A 20308-nucleotide genomic window follows, 5' to 3' on the forward strand; every position below is an offset into this window, starting at 1 on the left:
CATTGCTTGCACCTGAGGAGATTCGACTGGAGATGTACCGACACGGATTTTCCATTTATTTTTATTTAAAAGTGTTGTTCCAGAGATGCTCAGGAACATTGTTGTCGTGTTTATATTTAGAACGTGATTATTGTTTCTGAATACTTTCTGCTCATATTTATTCGAAATGGGTAAATGTACTGAAATTTAAAATAAAACTAGTAGCTAAAAGGTTACCAAGAAAAAAATTGTGAAATCTAAGCTAAAATATGTTCCTATTACTCTAATAAATAAATATTGCAATTAACCATAAAACCATTCAATAAGAGACATTTTAAATTATAAAGTAAACATTTTCTTATACCCAGGAGTCTCACAATGCTCTTCATTTTCCACCAATGCACTAAATTCCTGACTAAATCATTTATTTATTTATCGCTGTATAATAATATGCTTTAGCACGACATGAAACCCAGAATAAAAGCTTATTCTCTGATCCACACTCGAACCCAACACAGAAACGACACAATCGAGAATTTTGCTCCAACGGATCAGAAAACTAGATTTCTGGCTCCTGGGTCATGCAACAGAAGTGTATTTCAGTAGTGTGAGATTTCCACAGCAGGTATCCGTCTGAGGTGCTCGTGTTACCAGGGAAACCTGTTGCTGCTACTGTGCAAAGTTCACACTTATAAAACTATCAAAAAAATAATAATAAATTTAACGATGCATTACAAAACATTTAATATTGAAAAGGTATGTAGCTCGTTGATAAATTTTCTATTAATCTGCATATTATTAAGAAACATGGAGTAATATGGAAGGGGGCGGCACAGTGGTGTAGTGGTTAGCACTGTCGCCTTGCACCTCCAGGGTCCGGGTTCGATTCCCGTCTGTGTGTGCAAATTGCCCGTAGAGTGTGAATGAGAGTGTGTGTATGTGGCCTGTGATGAATTAGCACCCAGTCCAGGGTGTACCCTGCCTCGTGCACCAAGCCTCCTGGGATAGGCTCCAGGTCCCCGTGACCCTGAATACAGGATAAAGCGGTATAGATGATGAGGGAGTAAGTGAGTGAGCTACTGAAGTGATGAAACGATGAGTCATGGTCATATGAAGGTGCGCATGTGGGTGCGCACGCATCAGGACGTGTGTGGGCAAGCAGTCGGGGCTGGCTTTTAAAAAAGGAAAACAGGAGCTTCATTGTTGCAAGGACATGCCTTGAAAATGTGTTCAAGAAAATTGGTTAAGAACGTACAAAAAAAAAAAAAAAAAAAAAAAAAAATCATACACAGGGGTTACGGCTAAAAGTTAGTCATTATAATGCGTCTCAGAACACAGCATGTGAATAACAACTTTGATATATTTTTGGGTGTCCAAAGAGACACAAACCTTTAAAGATTCCTATTTAAAAGTATCATCTACTTGTTAGAAGTAGAAGTGATAGAACAATATAATAACTTTGTGCTTTATGTGGAAAGTAACAATCACACAGTCCTAAATCATATGAACGCAGTAAACCGGCACAGAGCTGGACGTGACCTTTCTCTCGGCCCGAGAGACTCTTGAGTGCATGTGTAAGATGAGCTGATACACGAGGTGCAGACGGAGCTGATGCTTTGTCCTCGGGCTGGCCCTGAGGGAGGAGGAACAAAGAAAGGCGGGACGGAGTGAGAAAGGGATGGAGGAATGCAGGGATCGGGTTCTCGGGACAGAGGAGGAGGAGTGAGGGAGTGAGGGAGTGAAACTGAGGTATGTCGGGAAAGAGATAAAGCTGCAGGCCCATTAGATGAGTGGAACATCTGGTACGCAGATCAGAGCATTCCTCTGTCCTGGTGTAGATCGGCTGTGATCCGGAAAAATAGTTTGTCTATCCTGAAGCAGTCCGACCTTTTTTTTTTTTTTTTTTTAAAGTGCTTGAATACCATCAAGGTACAAAGTTTTATCAGTATGTCAGAGTGACGATCGCACTGCCTGTTTCACATCTGAGACGCCTGGCCTCCCAGGAACTCCTTTAGACATGTAGAACGTCTTGGAACAAGGTCAGGACTGGGGTGGGTGGGGGAGGTTGTTATGTGGCAATAACTCAAAGACAGATGCGTCTCTTCTACTAGGATTTACAAGACAAAAGCCTAAGATTTTAGACGAAATCTGAAAAAACTTTTTATTTGGGAATTAATTCAATTGATTGTCTATCAGAACACAAGTGCGTTATGAGCACCATTCAATAAAAAGCTTCTGGACACCAGGTGCAGCCATCAAGAGTGTCTTCCTCTCTTAAACATTAGAACTGTTGGATGAAATTTGCTAATCAGTGATATTTGTCCTCCCCCTGCCCCGCCCCCCCCACTCATCATCATCATCAACAAATATCATCTTTTACAGCCCCTTACTATGCTTTTTGATTACAAATTGCAGTATTGCGAGCCGCTCAAGAGTACATCCTTCAGACGTGCTGGTCAGCGCTGTCTCTGAAATCACACGGCACTCCCACAGACAAGTGCTCAGACTACATCATTATCTCTGTTGTGCATGGAGACAGACAGCTGAAAACTCTCTCTAAGCAAAATACCATTTACTTCACCCCTTAAAGACTCAACAGAGGGGTTTTAATCACTCCACAACAGTGTCTGACCTCACTTACGATCTTGTGCCTGAATTATCAGAAAACCCCCACAGCACATGTGACAAATCCTAGAAGACGAGGCGCATCTGTCTGTGGGAACTGTACACACAATCAAATCACTCATGAACACCACTTGCACAATAAAGGAACTCGACTGGGAGTTATTGCCAATAACAATCACACACACCCAGTGGGACTAGGGGAGGAAACCCACCAAACATGCAAACTGATTGAACTTTGGAGGTCCAAGGCAAGGCAGCAGAGCCAACCACTGAGCCACCACATTCAAATATGAAATCTTTAAACATGGTCTAATACTATGTCAGGAAGAAGTCACCAAGCTAATCAATCAACCTGCACTAACGCTAATAAAAAAAATAAAATTAATACCAAGAACATTTACCATAACATTTACCACATTTGCATAACAAAAAGTAATGCCATGCAAATGACATCCGGAAAATAGGAAAAAAGGCATGATAACGTAAACATTACAGCCTCTAGCAGAAACAGTTTCAGATCAATCTAGAGCTGGCACTCTTAGGACATTTTCATACTAGTTTGAAAGTACACTTGACCCTAAAGTCTGGTTCATTCTGATCAGTGAGAACACAATCGTTCTAGGTTCTGGAACCGAGTCTGCTTGAAGAGGTGTTCTTGGGCACGAATCGAATCCGATGTGGAATCAATCGTATGCGAGAAAGGAGGTAAATCACCGTTTAGATGAGACCTCACCGGTGCCATCCGTCTCCTCCAAAAGCTCATTCGTAGTCTCACGTAGCAGTCTCACGTAGCAGTCTCATCCCTTGACCTACACACCTCTAGCAGATAAAGTATTATTGCTCTAGACATTTTTCCCCTAAATATCCATAACAATAGCGTTATAACAATCCATAACAATAGTAGAGGCTCAAACTAAGTTGATACATACTGCCACCTGCTGTATTGGAGAATGTAATTACGCAAGTGTACCCGAGAACGGAGAGCAAAAACAATGTAAATGCTGGACAGCGGGAGAGCAGCGGTTCCTGGACACGAATAATGTGAAAATGTCCTTAACATCTACTCCAAATAACCAACTAAGTTAAACTAGCAAACGGACTACTTAACCTATTTATTATTTAGAGCGAATTTCTGAAACAAAAACAAAGCTAGAAATCCTTTTATACACAAGAGCAAAGCATGTATGAGTGATACGTTCCAGCTCTTTAGTCATGAGAAGGAATTTTCCTCAAGCACACTCCCACTGCGCATTATCTCAAAGCACTTACTCAAGCTAGGATAACCTTCTGTCCACATTAGCAGTTTTCCAGCACTCTGGGGCCTCAGTACTCATCGCCAGGCTTTACAGAGTTAGAGAGAATCATACACACACACACACTCACACACTCACACACTCACACACTCACACACTCACTTTTGAGAAAGCAGTAAAGGACCATTCACACAGTTTTCTAGTCTACAAAGCTACTCAATGTCCTGGTTAAAAAAATATATCTTTATATCATTATAGTACTCTCTATAATATATTAACTGCATAACTGTACACTCATCTGCCAGCTGTTTTACATTCTGTCATCACTGGTTGTTAGCGATGGGTGCAAGCACTTATATAATTGAGAACTCATTACGCAAACAAAAGGTAATTGAACTGATTAAATTCCAAGACTTGAAGCAACAAGTCTTTGCAAAGTGTTTTTTGTTCTTTTGTCTGAAAAACAATGCCAAGATGAGTCTTTTCTTGTCCAGTGCCAAGAAACGTCAAAGTGTGCCAATACTTTAATCTTTTTAATAATGGAGAGGTGTGCAGACTGTCAATCAGGGACAGATTTATACCAGCCACATCTTTAAGAAGTGAAAAAAAGGTAAACGACTAAATCAAATCAATAGAGGAAAACAGCAGTTAAGCTGATTAATGACGTTTAAAGGAATATTTTGGAAAAACAACCGACAGGAACATTTCCACAGGCGAATACACAAAGGATTCAGAAATTGCAAAACACACAAAAAGCGCAGAGTGAAATCGAGATCCGAGACCTCCAACCACGGGGAAGTGAGGCAACCATGCTGACCGCTGAGCCATCATACGACCCCTCGCCCCCCCTCCTACCACTTCATATTCCGAAAACATTTTTAAGCTCAAACAGCTGGGTCAGGCTGCCTTCATGCCTTGCCGAACCAAAATAAATACCTCCCGTTAGGACATGTAGCAAGGGGAAGGGTGCTATAACGCATTTAGCTTTAATCCATAGGCAGAAGTCACTGCTTATATCGTGGGCACAACGTTATAAAGAACATTTAATCAGTTTCACGATTTAATCTCACCGTCATTTTGTAGCATGTGTGTTTCAGACGGGGTATTACAACATGTCGCGAGAAAAGAACTAAAATGCCTCTGAATTACACAAAATTATAACTGAAGTCAATTAAGGTTTATGAGAGCGCATTTGTAGAGTGAATTCTTTCATACATTGTGCGATCCTTTTCATCTGTTTGATTCGTGTGCTTCCTCACAATTTGAATCTGCATTTCCATTATCCAGTACGATTTCTTTGTTTCGTTTCTCTCTCTGTACAGGAAAATGTATTAAAATTCACACTTGTGGTTATCACACATGTATTACATGTATCGTTATATTGCCCAGAATTAAATAATGTTCATTAGATTAAGGCATTCATTTTAAACAATGATGAAAAAGACATCATGATTTCCAATGCAAATATGAGCCTTTTATTTTCTCAAGCCACACTTCGTGATTCAGCTCGTAACGTAATGAAGTCACGTTTTCGCAGCTTGTCATCTCACTAAAAACACTCACTGTGATGTAATCTGTGGTTTCTTTATCTTTATGCACAAATTTCTCAATGCAATTAGGAAAGCAGAAGTATGACGAGGATTACATAATCATGCTTTATCGTCTGCTTACTGAACATAACTTGATTGGACGCTCATCGATCATCATCAAGCGAGACACTGAGACATGATGTGAGCTCTCGGAGAGATCTGCTCAGACTGAATATCTCTCTTGAATCTCTCCGACACTGGAATGCGGAAATATATCACCATTACAGCGCCCAGGCCAGATGCACGAGGCCTGGAGATGGTTCAGAGATTATCATATCATAATATGTTCTGTGCTTGTTGAAATCAGAATCAGCACTCAATGAGGCACAGAGAAATTCTGCTCTGGACACGGCCGGTGTGAGACAGTCCTCATCACCCACATATATGGCAGGAGTCATGTATAAACACCTGATATTGTACGTGTAGGCACGTCTTCGTCTCCTTCAATATCAAAGTGGATGATTGAAAACCTTTGTGCATGCTGTATACACGGCTACCTTACAAGCCAAATTGGGCAATTCTGATTTTTTTTGGTCAGAATGGATTTGCAGGTCATGACGGTTCACGTTTATCATTACAGGTGACTTTTATCAGACTCTGATGTGGACTCGTCTGTCCTCAATAGTGGTACGTATGCGTACATTGACATCTTCTCTCGCATCATCTGTGTCAAAAAACAATCTTGCAGAATAGTGGACAAGTCACTACGTGATGCTGGTGGAGGAAAACGTTTCCTGACTCACTCCTCCAAAACACCCCAAAGTAGTTGAATAATATTTAGATCTGGTGACTGTGCAGGCCATGGGAGATGTTTAACTTCACTTTGATGTTCATCAAACCACTCGGTCACCAGTCTTACATGCATTATCATCCTGATACACGGCACCGCCTTTAGGACACAATGTTTGAATAATTGAGTGCACATGGTCCTCCAGAATGGTTCGGTAGTCTCTGGCAGTGGCACGCCCATCTAGCACAAGTATTGAGCCTAGGGAATGCCATGACATTGCAGGCCAAACCATCAATGATCCTATTATTGGTTTTATGTTTTTTGGATACAATGCAGGTTAGCACTTGGACATCCCTTTCATACAGCTTCCTCTTGCGTCCACAGTTACTCCTGCTCCTTCACACTCTACTCTTACTGGTGGAATGTGCAATCAATGAAATTTAGCCATGAAAACTCAAACACTAAATTGGCCAGTGTTTTAGTTTCATTGTCCAACCCCTGTATATTATTTATATATTAATATTATATTATATAAATATTATAATATAAATAATAACATAATTGGGTCACTTCTGGCTGATAATGTGAATACAGTCTAAGTAACGTGTATAAAGAATAAAACATTTCACGGTGTGAGATTATAGGAAAATGATTTAGCCTTGAATGGTGCAACACAACCTAGCTCAAAGTTGATTATTTTCATTTTCACGATCCAAAGAGATGTACTGTATTACTTTTAGATCACAGCAACAATTTAGATTGCCAACAATTGCACTTTATTAAAAAAAAAAAATCATTAATTTTTTTATTTAAAAAAAAGACATATCTGGTCACAGAATATTAATAGGAGCTTTGACCGCCGCGAAAAAGACTATTTTAAACAGTTGGTTTGAAGCCGACACCCACTTGCCTTCTGTATGGCATTCCTATTTTTTTACTTTTTTATTTTGGAACGTGAAACAGCAAGATTTCATAAAGCTACACTTTGAATAATTAATGCTTGGACTGGTGCTATAGACTTGGTTTAAAAAAAAAAAAAAATGTGATTAGTTTTATGTAAATTGAAGACGTATGTAACATTAACTGTGTTTGTGTGTGTTTACATTTCTTTACTCTGTGACCCCTTATTATTCATTTTGTGGCTCCCTCCCCTTGTACACCCCCACCCCCCCCCAACTCTTGAAGCGTTGCTTGTTATTATAATTGAATTTTCAATAAAAGGTTATTAATAAAAAAAATAATAAAAAAAACATACAAGGGCTTTAATTCCCTGTTTGGTAACATAATATAAACATCAGTATATCACACGAACCTGAAGTGTAGAAACATGATCACAAATTAAATGTGATTTTAATACAGCACATCCAACATACAAAACAAAGATACAGCAGCTGTTGTTTCCTCATTAACCTCTGTTCTGTGATGTGTGCAACCCTGAATATACACTAATGCACGAACGCCAGGGATTACACCTCACTACTGCCGAATCCCTTTTCATAAAGCAACAACTAGATGCACAACAAGATGAGTCCAAATCCACATGCTGGATTTCACCATTTAGATATTTAAAATATATTATAAACATTATAAAAAAAACAGCGACAACCTGGCGGAGCTGGGGCTCGAATCGCCGATCTTCCGGTCCGTAACTCAGAGCCTAAACACACCGAGCCACCACTGCCCCAAACTAAAAAACACCAACATGTTTATACTAAAAAGAAACCGAAGGCATTTAAGTCAGTTGAGGCTTATAAACGTGTTGTGTGGACGTTTAAGACGTTTAATGTTGTGGCACTGAAAGCTGAGATGTTGCTCCACTAGACGCCATCAAGTCATTGTTAGCTAAACAAAACTGGCTAGCTAAACATGTCCCTTATAGGCAACACCTCGGTAAGAACTTTGTTGATCTCCTAGTTAGCAACTTAATTGAGATAAAATAGACAGCATTCCCCTGATCAATTATCCCTCCTTATTGCCCCATCACCACAACTTCTGCAGGATAGGACAGATTTTAGACATTTTAGCCAAACTGATTTTATCTAGCAACGCAAAAATCATTAGATATTGGCAAATAATTGAGGATGCAACGGATCATAAAAGTCACTTTTGCTGTCCATTTATTAAATACTGTATAATACTTGAAGCAATAACTTTTGCCAGTGAACCTAAAATGAAAAACATACAAGATGTCCAAAGTTAAAAATCTTAAATTTAACAAACAAGTATTGCATACATTATATTATTTAAAGTGCAATATGATGTTTCATGAGAATATTTCATGAATGTTTCCCTTTAACGATAATCCATGTCAAAAACAGCCTGTGTCCATGTCACAAAAAAAAGAAAAAAAAGAGGATTAAAGGCACAATGTGGCACAGCGTGACAAATCCAGCACAATCGGAAATTGAAGGTGGGTTACATCTGACTGGGTTTTAGTGGATTTGGTCAAGTGGAACAAGAACCCATGTTGCCTGATTATTTAAAACTAAAAGTGCAGTGATGACTTTTAGTAACAATTTTTAGGCTATATTTTTGGAGTGGGCAGTTTTCAATAAAAAGACCTTCCTAGGAAAATGTTCCGTCCTAGGGTTTTTATTGTGATCTGACAACTCTTGCAAACAAAGACCAAGCATGAGAAATATTTTGAGCGAGCGAAATAATGCGTAAATGCACAAGACAGACTTTAAGCTATTGAAAATATAAAATTTATATATATAGATGTTATATACTGTATAATATAAAAGTCCTACATATAACATCAGGCTGCATCAAAAGAACTGCATTTTGCCCAAATAAAGCCTGAATTTTGTAATCTGTGGTTCACAAACAGTCCATTAGTTACCAAAACCTGGCCTAAACTCACCTCATCTATGATAAATTGTAGATAAATTTAATCTAGTGTATGGATGAAAGTTTTGAAGTTTTTACAGAAATCACACAGACTGGTCTGATAGGGCTACAAAGTTGGCTTAATTAAATAAAATCTGAAAGCATTGAAAGGCGTAGTACTGAACTGGCTGTAGTTTAAAACTTTCAATAGATCACACAGAGATGCATAAAAAGTAACGGACAATATGTGCTAAACCCATGCAGTGTGTCATTCTAGCGGAAGAAAATTTTGCAACACAAAGCTTTTAGGAAATGGCTTTTGCATACAGATGTAATGTTGCAGAGCTGGATATTATATTTTCCCACACAACAACAAATCACTCAATAATTTGGCACAAGAAACAAAGCAATCACAGGCGAACACCTGCAGGCAGATTTGCTTCTAGTGTCTAACCTGCTGCTTATTCAACTGTTTCTCTGCAGGGGCTCGAACTAGAATTTCACCATCACATCAAACTGTCCATGAAGATTTCATACGTTTTTTGCATTTAGGACACATGATGGCTTATTTGACATTCCAGTGGTTGAAGCATGAGCAGGCAGAAGCAATGGCGGTGGGAAATCATTTGCCAAACTCACAAGAGATGGGAAAATCCCAGAGGGTTGAGAAAGACAGATAAAGTTGGCACTACATGCCACTCTGGTTCTCGGTGGCTCAGGGGAGCTTTTTCACCCCCCATTCAATGCAAAACCCGGACAAAAGGCTTTTCAGCGAGTGGCCTTCTGTCCCGAACACAAAGATCGGCCACAGCTTTCTTTCACATGTAAATTGAAGAGGAGCACAAGCAGCGAGCCCACGCAACCAGGAGCAGTGTTCGAGTTTCACACACACACACTACTCTTGCTTTTCCGTGTCATTCACAATGGTATACTCCCTAACTGTAGTCTCAGGAGTGGAAAAACTGGTTTTCCCACATAAACGTTAAGTAATTATCATTATCTTACTGTGTAAAGAATTTCTCACATGCACCTCTGGAAAAACCTGTGAAATCTAACAGAGAGCAAGCAGGCTTCTTATGATCTGCTGTAAATGTTTGTACAGTTTTAGGATAATGAAGATATGAATTTTATACCGACATTATTAATATTAATGGCCATCCTACCGCCTCAAAATTTTTTTATTTCATTTACACACATTCACAGGCGAGGTCTAAATCAAGCTGTTTTGGGAGAAGGAGGACCCAAAGTAAACCAACACAGACATGTAAAAAACACAGCCCATTGAAATTCTACCACATGCATCAAGATACAGTGTTTTATGGGTTTATCTAAGATATTGGGTAGTGGTGGATCAAAGGGTTAAGGCTCTGGGTAACTGATCAAAAGGTCAAAAGCCAAAATTGCCACTGTTGAGCCCTTGAGCAAGGCCCTTAACCCTATCTGCAACAGGGCCGCTGTTTCCTGGCTGACTCTGTGCTCTGACCTGCAGATTCCTAACTGGGATAGGTGAAAAAAAAAAAAACTTTTACTTTGACAAATAACTGAACATTAAGATTAAAAAGAAAATCGAAATATCGGTTTAGAAGGCATGAGCTGTGATAATATACACAGCAGCAACCTCATTTCCCCTCTTGTATGTTTCAACCACTTACCAATATACGAACCACTGGTCTCATCAAACAGTTTGTTTTACTGGCTCATGCTGGTGTGCGTGTGCACACATGTATCTATGTTGGTATGTATCCATCCATCCATCCATCCATCTATCTATCATCATCTGCACCTGTTTCTCACTGGTTCATGCCTTCAGTAAGATGGTTTTTATGCTTGAATGATTTATAGGTCACCGTGTGCCCTAACAAACAAAAACATTCTTCAAAAAGTGCTACGATAAAGGGACTGGACTTAAAATAAGAGCCAAAACGTCCTCCAGGAAGCCTAGAGAGCTATTCCTCAAGACTGCACTAAAGCTACAAAAAAAAAAAAAAATCTGTCTCTTTGAAAGGAAAATATGAAGAAATGAGTGGTGGCCCAAGACTTTTGCACAGTCCTGTAACTATTATAACTCAGCCAGATGTCAAACCCAGCCTTGTCAAAAAATCAGGTCTGGCAACTGAAACTGTTGTGAAACATTTGTTTATATATTGGATTTAGATTTATGTCTTTGTCATCAGATTTCTCAATGACATTTCATGTTTAATGGTAAGGTCGACACTGAAAGATTCACAGTGACTCAGGAACGTGCAACAAACAATAAAAACAGCAAGAGTTGATTAAATGTTTAAAATGTGAGCATGTGAAATGCAATTAATTAAAGAAAGACTCTAAAAGAGGGAAAAAAACAAGTTCTCCCATCAATCTTTTTTTTCACATTTTTGTATACATGTTTGATTTTCTGGTTTAACCTGATGTGTGAAATTTGACATGAACATTTCAGTTGTTACCTAGGAAAATAATACTAAAATGCTGATTACTGCTGGATGTTGTTTTTTTTTTTTTTTCACATCACTGGATTGTTGGATTTAACAAATGTGTTATTCTTGTTTTGTTTGTACCCATGTACATGTCTGTCTGTCTTTCTGTACAGCAGAACTGTGTTAATTTGATTATCTTATACCTTGTTAATTCTAACTTGTACTTCTTTCTTCAACAGGCCAACACACTTTATGTTTGGTAATCAGAGAGTGAAATCGAAAAAGTATAAAGATTAAGTTTTGTTTTGTTTTAAAATGATTCCAGTGTGTTAAAATTCACTCACACCACATCAAACAATGTTATTTTTACATCTTAGGTAATCCTAGTAAAAACATTTTGTTTAGCTTTTCTAATTAATATCTATTGGTGCTGGTGATTATTTACATTGGGCAAGTATCTTATTTTAAAGTAGATTATTAAATCTGGCACATAACTGCTCATAACATCGCTTTTACGCAACATTTTGATTTCAGTTATGGTGCAGGTTAAACTTTAGGCAGATATCCGAGTACTGCAAACGTTTCATTAAATTCTGTCCAGCCAGTTTTACGCGATGATGAGGATATTAACAAAAAAAACATACATTAAAAGCAACTGGTATCACAAAAACAAATATTTCCTAAATTTTAACTGTTGTACTATTATTAATTATGATATTAAGAAACCTCAAACTACAATATCTTCATTATTACTAAAAAGCTGGGCTGCTACAGGTGTGTGAGATGAAGAAGACAAATTTAGAGACAAGACACTCACTGTGTTTAATGAAGTACCTACACTTCATGCAAATAAAAAATAATTAACAGGAAACAATATATTACTTTAGTATTTGTTTTTTCTACATTGTATTTATTTGTGTATACAAATGCAATGAGGAAAAAACACAAATACTTAAGTACTTGTAAGTAGAACTGGAAACTTTTAGGAAATATTTGTTTCTGTGGTACCAGTTGCTTTTGATGTATGTTTTTTGTTATTAGTTTGAAATAACAACATATTGACAAAACAAAGTAACAAGGCATGGATGAGTGGATCTAATAAACACATCTCATCACGTCTCATCCTCTCCACAAGCCTGGTGTTTAGGAGAACATTCCCACAAGTCCACATTAAACTGAATAAAGACAGAGAAGATTAACACACAGCGCTGCTCTCTATCCGAAACCAACTTACTGTGATGGTGACTTCGTGCTTTTTCAGGCGGTACTTCAGGCTCTTCATGGTTGTCGTGTTTCTGCAGCGGAATAAGAGTGTGTAGAAGTTGGGTGAAGCTCAGGAATAACCTCAGACTTCACAGTCTAACACTTCTTAGCTCCACCAGCGCTTTCCTCATCAAACCAGAAACTGGGATTTTCTTCTTTCCACCTGACGGGTTAAGCGCGAGGGACTAAGAACTTAACGGACAAACCGGTCAACCAATCGGAGCGATGTACGCTACCAACTGAAGCCAATCAGAAAAGAATAGGGCGGGACTTCCTCCTTTATGGCCGTCTCGCATGACGTCACCCATACCTGAGAATGGGCAGGACTTGTTGACTCAGGTGTTAGAGAAGCGTGAAAAGGCAGAAATTCTCAATTCATGTTACAACAATATCTAATGTGTAAAGTGTAATCTATTAACATTCCAAACTGCGAACTGTTATTAATTATGATATTAAGAAACCTCAAAATACAGTATCTTCATTATTACTAGGAAGCTGAGCTGCTACAGGTGTGTGAGAAGAAGAAGGCACGCTTACTCATCTTCTGTAACACTTTATCCTGTATTTAGGTTCATGGGGGGCCTGGAGCCTATGCCAGGAGGCTTAGGGCACAAGGCAGGGTACACCCTGGACAGGGTGCCAATCCATTGCAGGGCACACACACTCTCTACAGGCAATTTAGGAACACCAATTAGCCTGATCTACATGTCTTTGGACTGTGGGAGGAAACCGGAGTACTCAAAGGAAACCCACCAAGCACAAGAAAAACATGCAAACTCCATGCACACAGAGACAGGAATTGAGCCTGGCCGGGAATCGAACCCAGACCCTGGAGATGCAAGGCAACAGTGCTAACCACTACACCACTGTGCCGCCAAGAAGAAGACAAATAAATGCAATTATAAGACAAGACATTTACTGTGTTTAATTAAGTACCTACACTTCTTGCAAACTCAAAATAAGTAACAGCTAACAATATATTGAGATATTGATTAATTAATTGATTGATTGATTGATTGATTGATTTTCATATGCTTATCCTGAACAGGGGACCTGAAGTCTAACCCAGGGTGCGCATTGCACAAGGCAGGGTACACCTGTGCCAACCCCAAGGAGGGTACAGGTGCACATGCATGCATACTCATACACACTTCCAGTACTTTTGAAACATCAATCAGCCTACAACACATGTCTTTCGACTGTGAAACCAGAGTACCCGAAGAAAACCCACAAACCACAGGTGGACCATGCAATCTTTACACACACACACACACCCACACACACACACACACACACACACACACACACACACGCAGTCCAGAGGCAAGATTTTAACCCTGACCCTGTATAAGGGTGGCAAGTATGCCAATCATTAAGGTCTTTCCCCCCATATATTAACATATTAATAGGCAGAAGTCTTGAGCCATCCATCATTTCTTCACATTAACCCACAAAAACCCACACTCATTTATCCTTTAAAAGAAACTATGGAGAATACAACACAGACCAATCACACTACATGGAACACATTTTGAAAGACATTACAGTTTTAGGGTTAAACTTTTTTTTTATTTGTTTTTTATATGAATTTTATCAGGAATGTTCAGTCAGAATTGGTTAAATATATAATACAGTATATGAAATGTTATTAAATCACAAGAATTGTTAAATTAGATGAAACCCTTTTTTTAATGATGTCATGGGTACACAAATGAACAGATTGTCACTTGACTGCACCAGGCTGATCTTTGCATGTCACTTTGGGACTTCATGAGTTAAAATCGAGGATAAAGTTGAATAAGGAACATTTAAAAATATTTAGAGGTTTAAAGGTTTGTGACACATGTATCACAGTAGGTTCTTATAAGCTACATTAAAAAGAATAATGTGGATTACATTAAAAAAAATTGAACCAAATGTTTTACTGTGACAGGCTGCAAAATGTCTAAAGATATCATTTAAAAATTGGTGGGTCATATAACAACCTGAGCTCATCTGTTCCAATCATTCAGCATCACCAGTATACTAATCACTGTCTTGATCATCTTTCATCATCTGGACCTGTTTCTCACTGGTTCATGCCTTAAGTTAGATGTTTTTGAGCTTGAATGATTCATAGGTCACCGTGTGGCTCAACAACAAAAACATTCCTCCAAAACATTAAAAAGACAAGAATGTCCGGCTCTTTTGAAACCAAATATGAAGAAATAATGGCTGGCTTAAGACTTTTGCACACTACTGTGTGTTAGTTCAAAGGTATTGGCATGCATCCTGTTCTTTGAAACACTGTTTTTACATTTGTTTTGTAACTTGTAAAACACAGATACATTGTCAGCCAGAAATCACGGTAGAATTCAAGCTTTTTCACTTAACTACCACAGCTTTATAACTTTTCCACATAAAGATCTGTCCCTTTTTAGTCTAAACTTTTAAAACTTTTAGAGGATTTTACTTATGAGCGAATGTACGGGTCAGTATGGTAGTTCTTGCTTTCAAAACAAGACAAGCCCCAAACATGGCAGGCAAACACCCTCCACATGCATGAATAGATGCTCCTGGTATTAACATGCCCACAGGAGATCTGTTGCCCTCTTCTGGCTTTGTTGAGAACAAATGAGGGATTCAATTATTTCCTTCAGTTCAATGAGGCATAGCAGAGCTCCAGAGCTTAGCTACCTTTACACTTTTTACAAACTAGACAAATCCATCCTGTGTTGAATGATTCTGTAAAATCTGATCACCTTTTAGTGGAGTTGAGGTTTTTCGTTGAATTATTTTTGGTTTGTAAACAGCTTGGAAGATGGTCATCTTTACCATGAGGCACAGCAACAACTGAAGAACAACGGAAGCCTTATTAAGTATTACCAATAATAGAGATTTTTAAAAAGAATTTTTAAGACCAACATTGAATGTTCTCAATTTGTTGAATCACTCATTTTAACTGAACCCCACTGAGCTAGACAGAAGAATAACGTCATTGGATCAAGCACTGGAAATATCTGTGTTATGACATGGATTACCCCAGGGGAGACACGGTCAATACTAAGCTGACACTAGAGGTTATGGACAGTTACATCACACTGACTTAAGCTTATCTAAAGAAAATAAGAAAAAGTCTTGTGAGTAAGGTCCCAGGGATATGCTTTTAGTTCTCTGAAAACCAGATTTTAAACCAGTGTCTGCAATGTCTGCAGCAGGAATTTTAATTCATACAGATAATAATCTAAAATACAGATTTCATTCTGCACTTTGACCACATATTCATATTCATATTTTATGTATTTGAGTACAAAGACAAATAAAAAAAATACTACATAACGAAGGAGAAGAGTACAAAGTTTACCTTCAACTAATGCCTAAGATCACTTAATTTTGGAGACAACGCCACACCCGCTTCGCTGTCCTGCTGTATTAATTTATGGGCTATGTGGCTGATCTGTGTCACACTACTAAACATACAAGACTTTGGTGGTAAAGTGTACTCAGAGTCTCTAGTGTGAAAGCAACCCCCCACCCCCAACAGAGTTTTAATGGGCTTAATGGCCTCTAACAGATGATAGGCAGGCGAAAGCCTGAGTTATAGCAGAAGAAGCTGAGTTACTGAGTTATAGTAGAAGGAACCTGATTGACAGCAGCAATGGATTTTGATGGTGCCAGATCTTAGGTTGGTGTAATAATGATAATGGTAATAAAAATAGGAATGAGAAGATCAAACCAAGAACACAAACAATGTTTGTTTGTTTAGTTGTTCAGGCGTGTCTGACTCTTTGTGAGCTCATGACCATAGCACACCAGGGCTTCCTGGATGTTATCCACAGGGTTTTCTTTGCAAGCTTGTTGGAGTGCGTTGTCATTTCCTTCTCCAAAGGACCATCTACAGTAGAGGCAACTTGGAAATGCCTGTTAGTCTTATCTGCATGTCTCTGTATTGTGGGAGGAACCCCACCAAGCACAGAGAAAACATGCAAACTCCATGTGCACAGTCCCAATGCGGAAATCGAACCCAGGACCTGGCGATGCAAGGCGATAATGCTAACCACTAAGCTGCCTGTCTAAAAGGAAAAACAATATAAAAATGTTATTGGATTTGATCTAAAAGGGGATTAAAGGTTACCTAATAAAATATTATTGATGTATTTATTCATTAATCTTCATTAACAGTTAACAGATCCGTGCTACAGAGACAAATTTTGTCCAAACACTGATGTATAAAAAAGTTATAGAATATATTATATAATATAATTTGACATAAAACTATAAAAAGGGTATAATAAAGGACAATAATATGCTATACAAAAAAGTTATGCCTTAAAATCACTAATGCTGCAACCGGCAATGGTAATGGTTTATGAAATATGAATTTTATACTTCAACCTTGAGAATGTTGAATTAGCAACCGCATTATGTCGAACACAGCCTGTTGAGGTTTCTGTGAATGTGCTGGGAAAGAAAAACAACAAAAAAAATCAATTCTAAAAGCAGATGCGAAAACAGGTGGTGTCTTGTTCATCTGACTAGAGTGTTCTGAACAAGGCACAGTCTTGTTGCAGTGTTGCTCCATCTACTACTGAGATAGTAACCATATGGTTTACAACAGTTGGTGATTCACACAAAGCTGCTGATGAATAACCAGACACCTGATTAGTGTTGGAGTTGAATAACTAAATGTATCAATAGGTCAAAGGGTCCTGCTTGTATCCCTGAGTCAGGGGAGGAAAATTGCACATGCTCTGTACGGGTGAAGAGAGTGGAGAGTGCTTACCTCTAAACTCCTAAGCTGCGATGTGACTTATTTTCAAAAACTAAAAACTAAAAAAAATCAAAATCATATAATTTCTAGAGTACTGGTTTATAACCGAACCAAACAATAAGAAGAAAACCTTTATACTGATAAACAGCGAAGCAGCAAGTAAATATCCAGTCATGTTTTTATTTATTTATTTATTTAAGCCATCAGGGAAAAAAAGCTGCAATTTAAAGTCTCTCCCCAAAATATTTCACACATTAATGAACCCTATTTCAGGTGTAATCATTCATGGCACCAACACTATCACAGGCTTTTTTGTACTTACGGTTCTGAACTTCCTGAAAAACTTCAATGCAAAAAAATTATATCTTTATAGCTTTCTTAAATGTTAAACAATAAGAAATAAGATTCTAAAAATTATCTCTAGACACGTTAGTATATAAAACTTAAATGTTAAGCATTCCTTTTTGGAAAAAAAAGCTCAGTTATTTTCCAAAGAGGCAAAAGAATTCCACTTGATACTTAAAATGCTAAGTAAAAATAAATGTAATAAGTAAACAACATAAAAATGAAATGTTTCTAGAAATAGGCTTAATATTCTTATATTTAGTTTGTTATGAAATTATTATAGAAATTGTAGATTATTTGACTAGATTACACTCTAGGATTTTATTTAATTAAAGTGATTATTAATATGTGATAATTAAAAAAATTTTCTTTTTTTACAGTTTGAGGCTTTAAATATGCTCGCGCCATTATGGGAAAAAAAACTCCACAGATGTAATAATCTGGTCATTCAGTACATTCAGGTCGTCAGCTGATTTTATTTTATTGCCACATAACATTGCTAAGCCTAGACTTGACCAACTAAAGCAACGGCAGATACTGCCTCCAAATGCTTGTACAAATGCATTTGTTTGGTGACATTCAATGAGAGTACAAAATTTAAAATTCTAAGTAAATTACTAATGGAAAGATAAGAAACCCACACATGAAAAATAATTTGCAATGCTCTCATTCACTTTAAATGTCAACAAAAGGCCGGATGATCACAAGGTTATACATAATTTTTCAATTTGATGTTTTTCTAATGAGAACGTTTTAAACTTGCATGAAGATTTTTTTTTGATGGAGAGAAGGAAACAAGCTCCTCACAAGTCCTGAGATCAACAAAATGTTTTTCTCCATTATTCTCCAATTTTAAAGCATGACTGGGATGGAGAGTAATAAAATAAAAGGTAAGGAGGTATAAAGCCTAGTTTTTATACAGGCATGGTATGGTAAAGTTTATAGTGTGTCCAATTATAGCCTTTGTTTCAATCTGAGTTGAATTTATTAGCTAGTATAGGCTCCTTCATGATGGAAGTCTTAAAGAAGTTTGTTCATTAATTAGAAATGGAATAAATTTTCTATGTGTGTTTGCTCAACACTGCGGTTATATTAGCTATGGTTTCAGAAGAGAAGCACAAGTACCTAACATTTAAGGATAAGATCAATAAGAAACATTTTGGTAAGCCTTCTATTGCATCTGCATGGTTTCTTGAGTGCAATAATGTTCATTGTGAGTATGCATTACACCAACATATATTTTAAGCTTTTATTGATTTTTTTTTTTAATATGGTTAAGAACTGTTTTTAGACTTTCATTATGAGAAAACAGGTTATTGATTTGTTCCTCACTACAGGGATTACAATAATGCCCAAAGTAATCACCCAAAGCTATCCATCCATCCATCTAGTAACCTCTGTAGTAGAACTAGGGGTCGTAGAGACCAATGCAGAATACCATTGTATTTATTCTCGTTTTTTGACCGTGGTAGGACCTCCGGTCAACATTCACACGTGCATTCACACACTACGGACAATTTATTACCAATTAGCCTAATCTGCATGTCTTTGGACTGGGGAGGAAAGCAGGGCACCCGGAGGAAACCCATCAAGCACAGGGAGAACATGCAAACTTCATGTACACAGAACCAAGGTGGGAATCAAACCGTGGTCTCTGGACGTGGAAGGTGATATTATGCCACTGTGCCACCCCTAAGCTTTATGTACATGAGTTGGAACCATTCATTAATTCAAAAAGAATGACTCGTCATCTCACACACAACTTGTACTTTCATTAGCAATGTTTCTTTAGCAGTAATAAAAGACTGAAATATGGTCAGTTCAGAGTGACGTAGACGCAGTAACCAAGGAGGAAAAGAGTTGTTTAAGATGACATAATGTAATCAGATGTACAGTATGTTCTTGCTGAAAGTGCACCTGTGTCTGGTTTTGAATTTGAGCTTTAGCAGGCAGCCGCTCTCCCCTCTTTCTGGTACTGCGTACAACCACTGTTTTTTTTCTTTTTCTGGGAATCTTTTCCCCAGAAGTCACAGTATAAACTCAATTCTCTTTGAATTATTTAGGCCACATAGACAAGGTTTTAAATTATGCATCATAACCTGCTTTGGGGAAAATCTCATCAAATTAGTATTCATCCTTGACCAACAGACATGAGAAAGAAGTTCCTTGACAGCATGCATAATATAAGAAATATTTGAGTCTAATGAATACTATATATTATGTTGCACTGCAGTAAAGAAATTTATGAACAGATGAATAGTTATTAAATATAACTTGAAGTAATTATATTAAGCAGATGAGGCACAAACTGTGTTCATTTTAAAACCATTTATTATATTTTCAGCCTTTCACCTAACTGCTTTATTATTGTCACACACTATACTGGGAATTGCTGGTTATAAAGGTGGAATACGCCCTAAATGGGATGCAAGTTCATCCCAGGGCACAATGTTCCACTTACATCCATTTTCACGTAGGTACAGACAAATTAGTCAGTCAAACCATTACGCAAGCAAATCCAGAGAAACTAA

At 37.8% G+C, this 20308-nt stretch overlaps 1 protein-coding gene across 1 annotated transcript in view; it reads right to left on the reverse strand.

The window, feature by feature from the left end:
* Window positions 1-12805, reverse strand: part of uacab (uveal autoantigen with coiled-coil domains and ankyrin repeats b) — a 53215-nt gene extending 40410 nt beyond the window's left edge. The window contains exon 1 of the mRNA XM_053492325.1: window positions 12654-12805. Within this exon, the coding sequence (XP_053348300.1) occupies window positions 12654-12701 (48 nt within the window). The 5' untranslated portion in view covers window positions 12702-12805. The remainder of the gene's footprint in view (window positions 1-12653) is intronic.
* Between the last annotated feature and the right edge of the window lie 7503 nt (window positions 12806-20308).

The sequence above is a fragment of the Clarias gariepinus genome, chromosome 3 (assembly GCF_024256425.1).
Source record: "Clarias gariepinus isolate MV-2021 ecotype Netherlands chromosome 3, CGAR_prim_01v2, whole genome shotgun sequence".
In the NCBI taxonomy this organism is placed as follows: Eukaryota; Metazoa; Chordata; class Actinopteri; order Siluriformes; family Clariidae; genus Clarias; species Clarias gariepinus.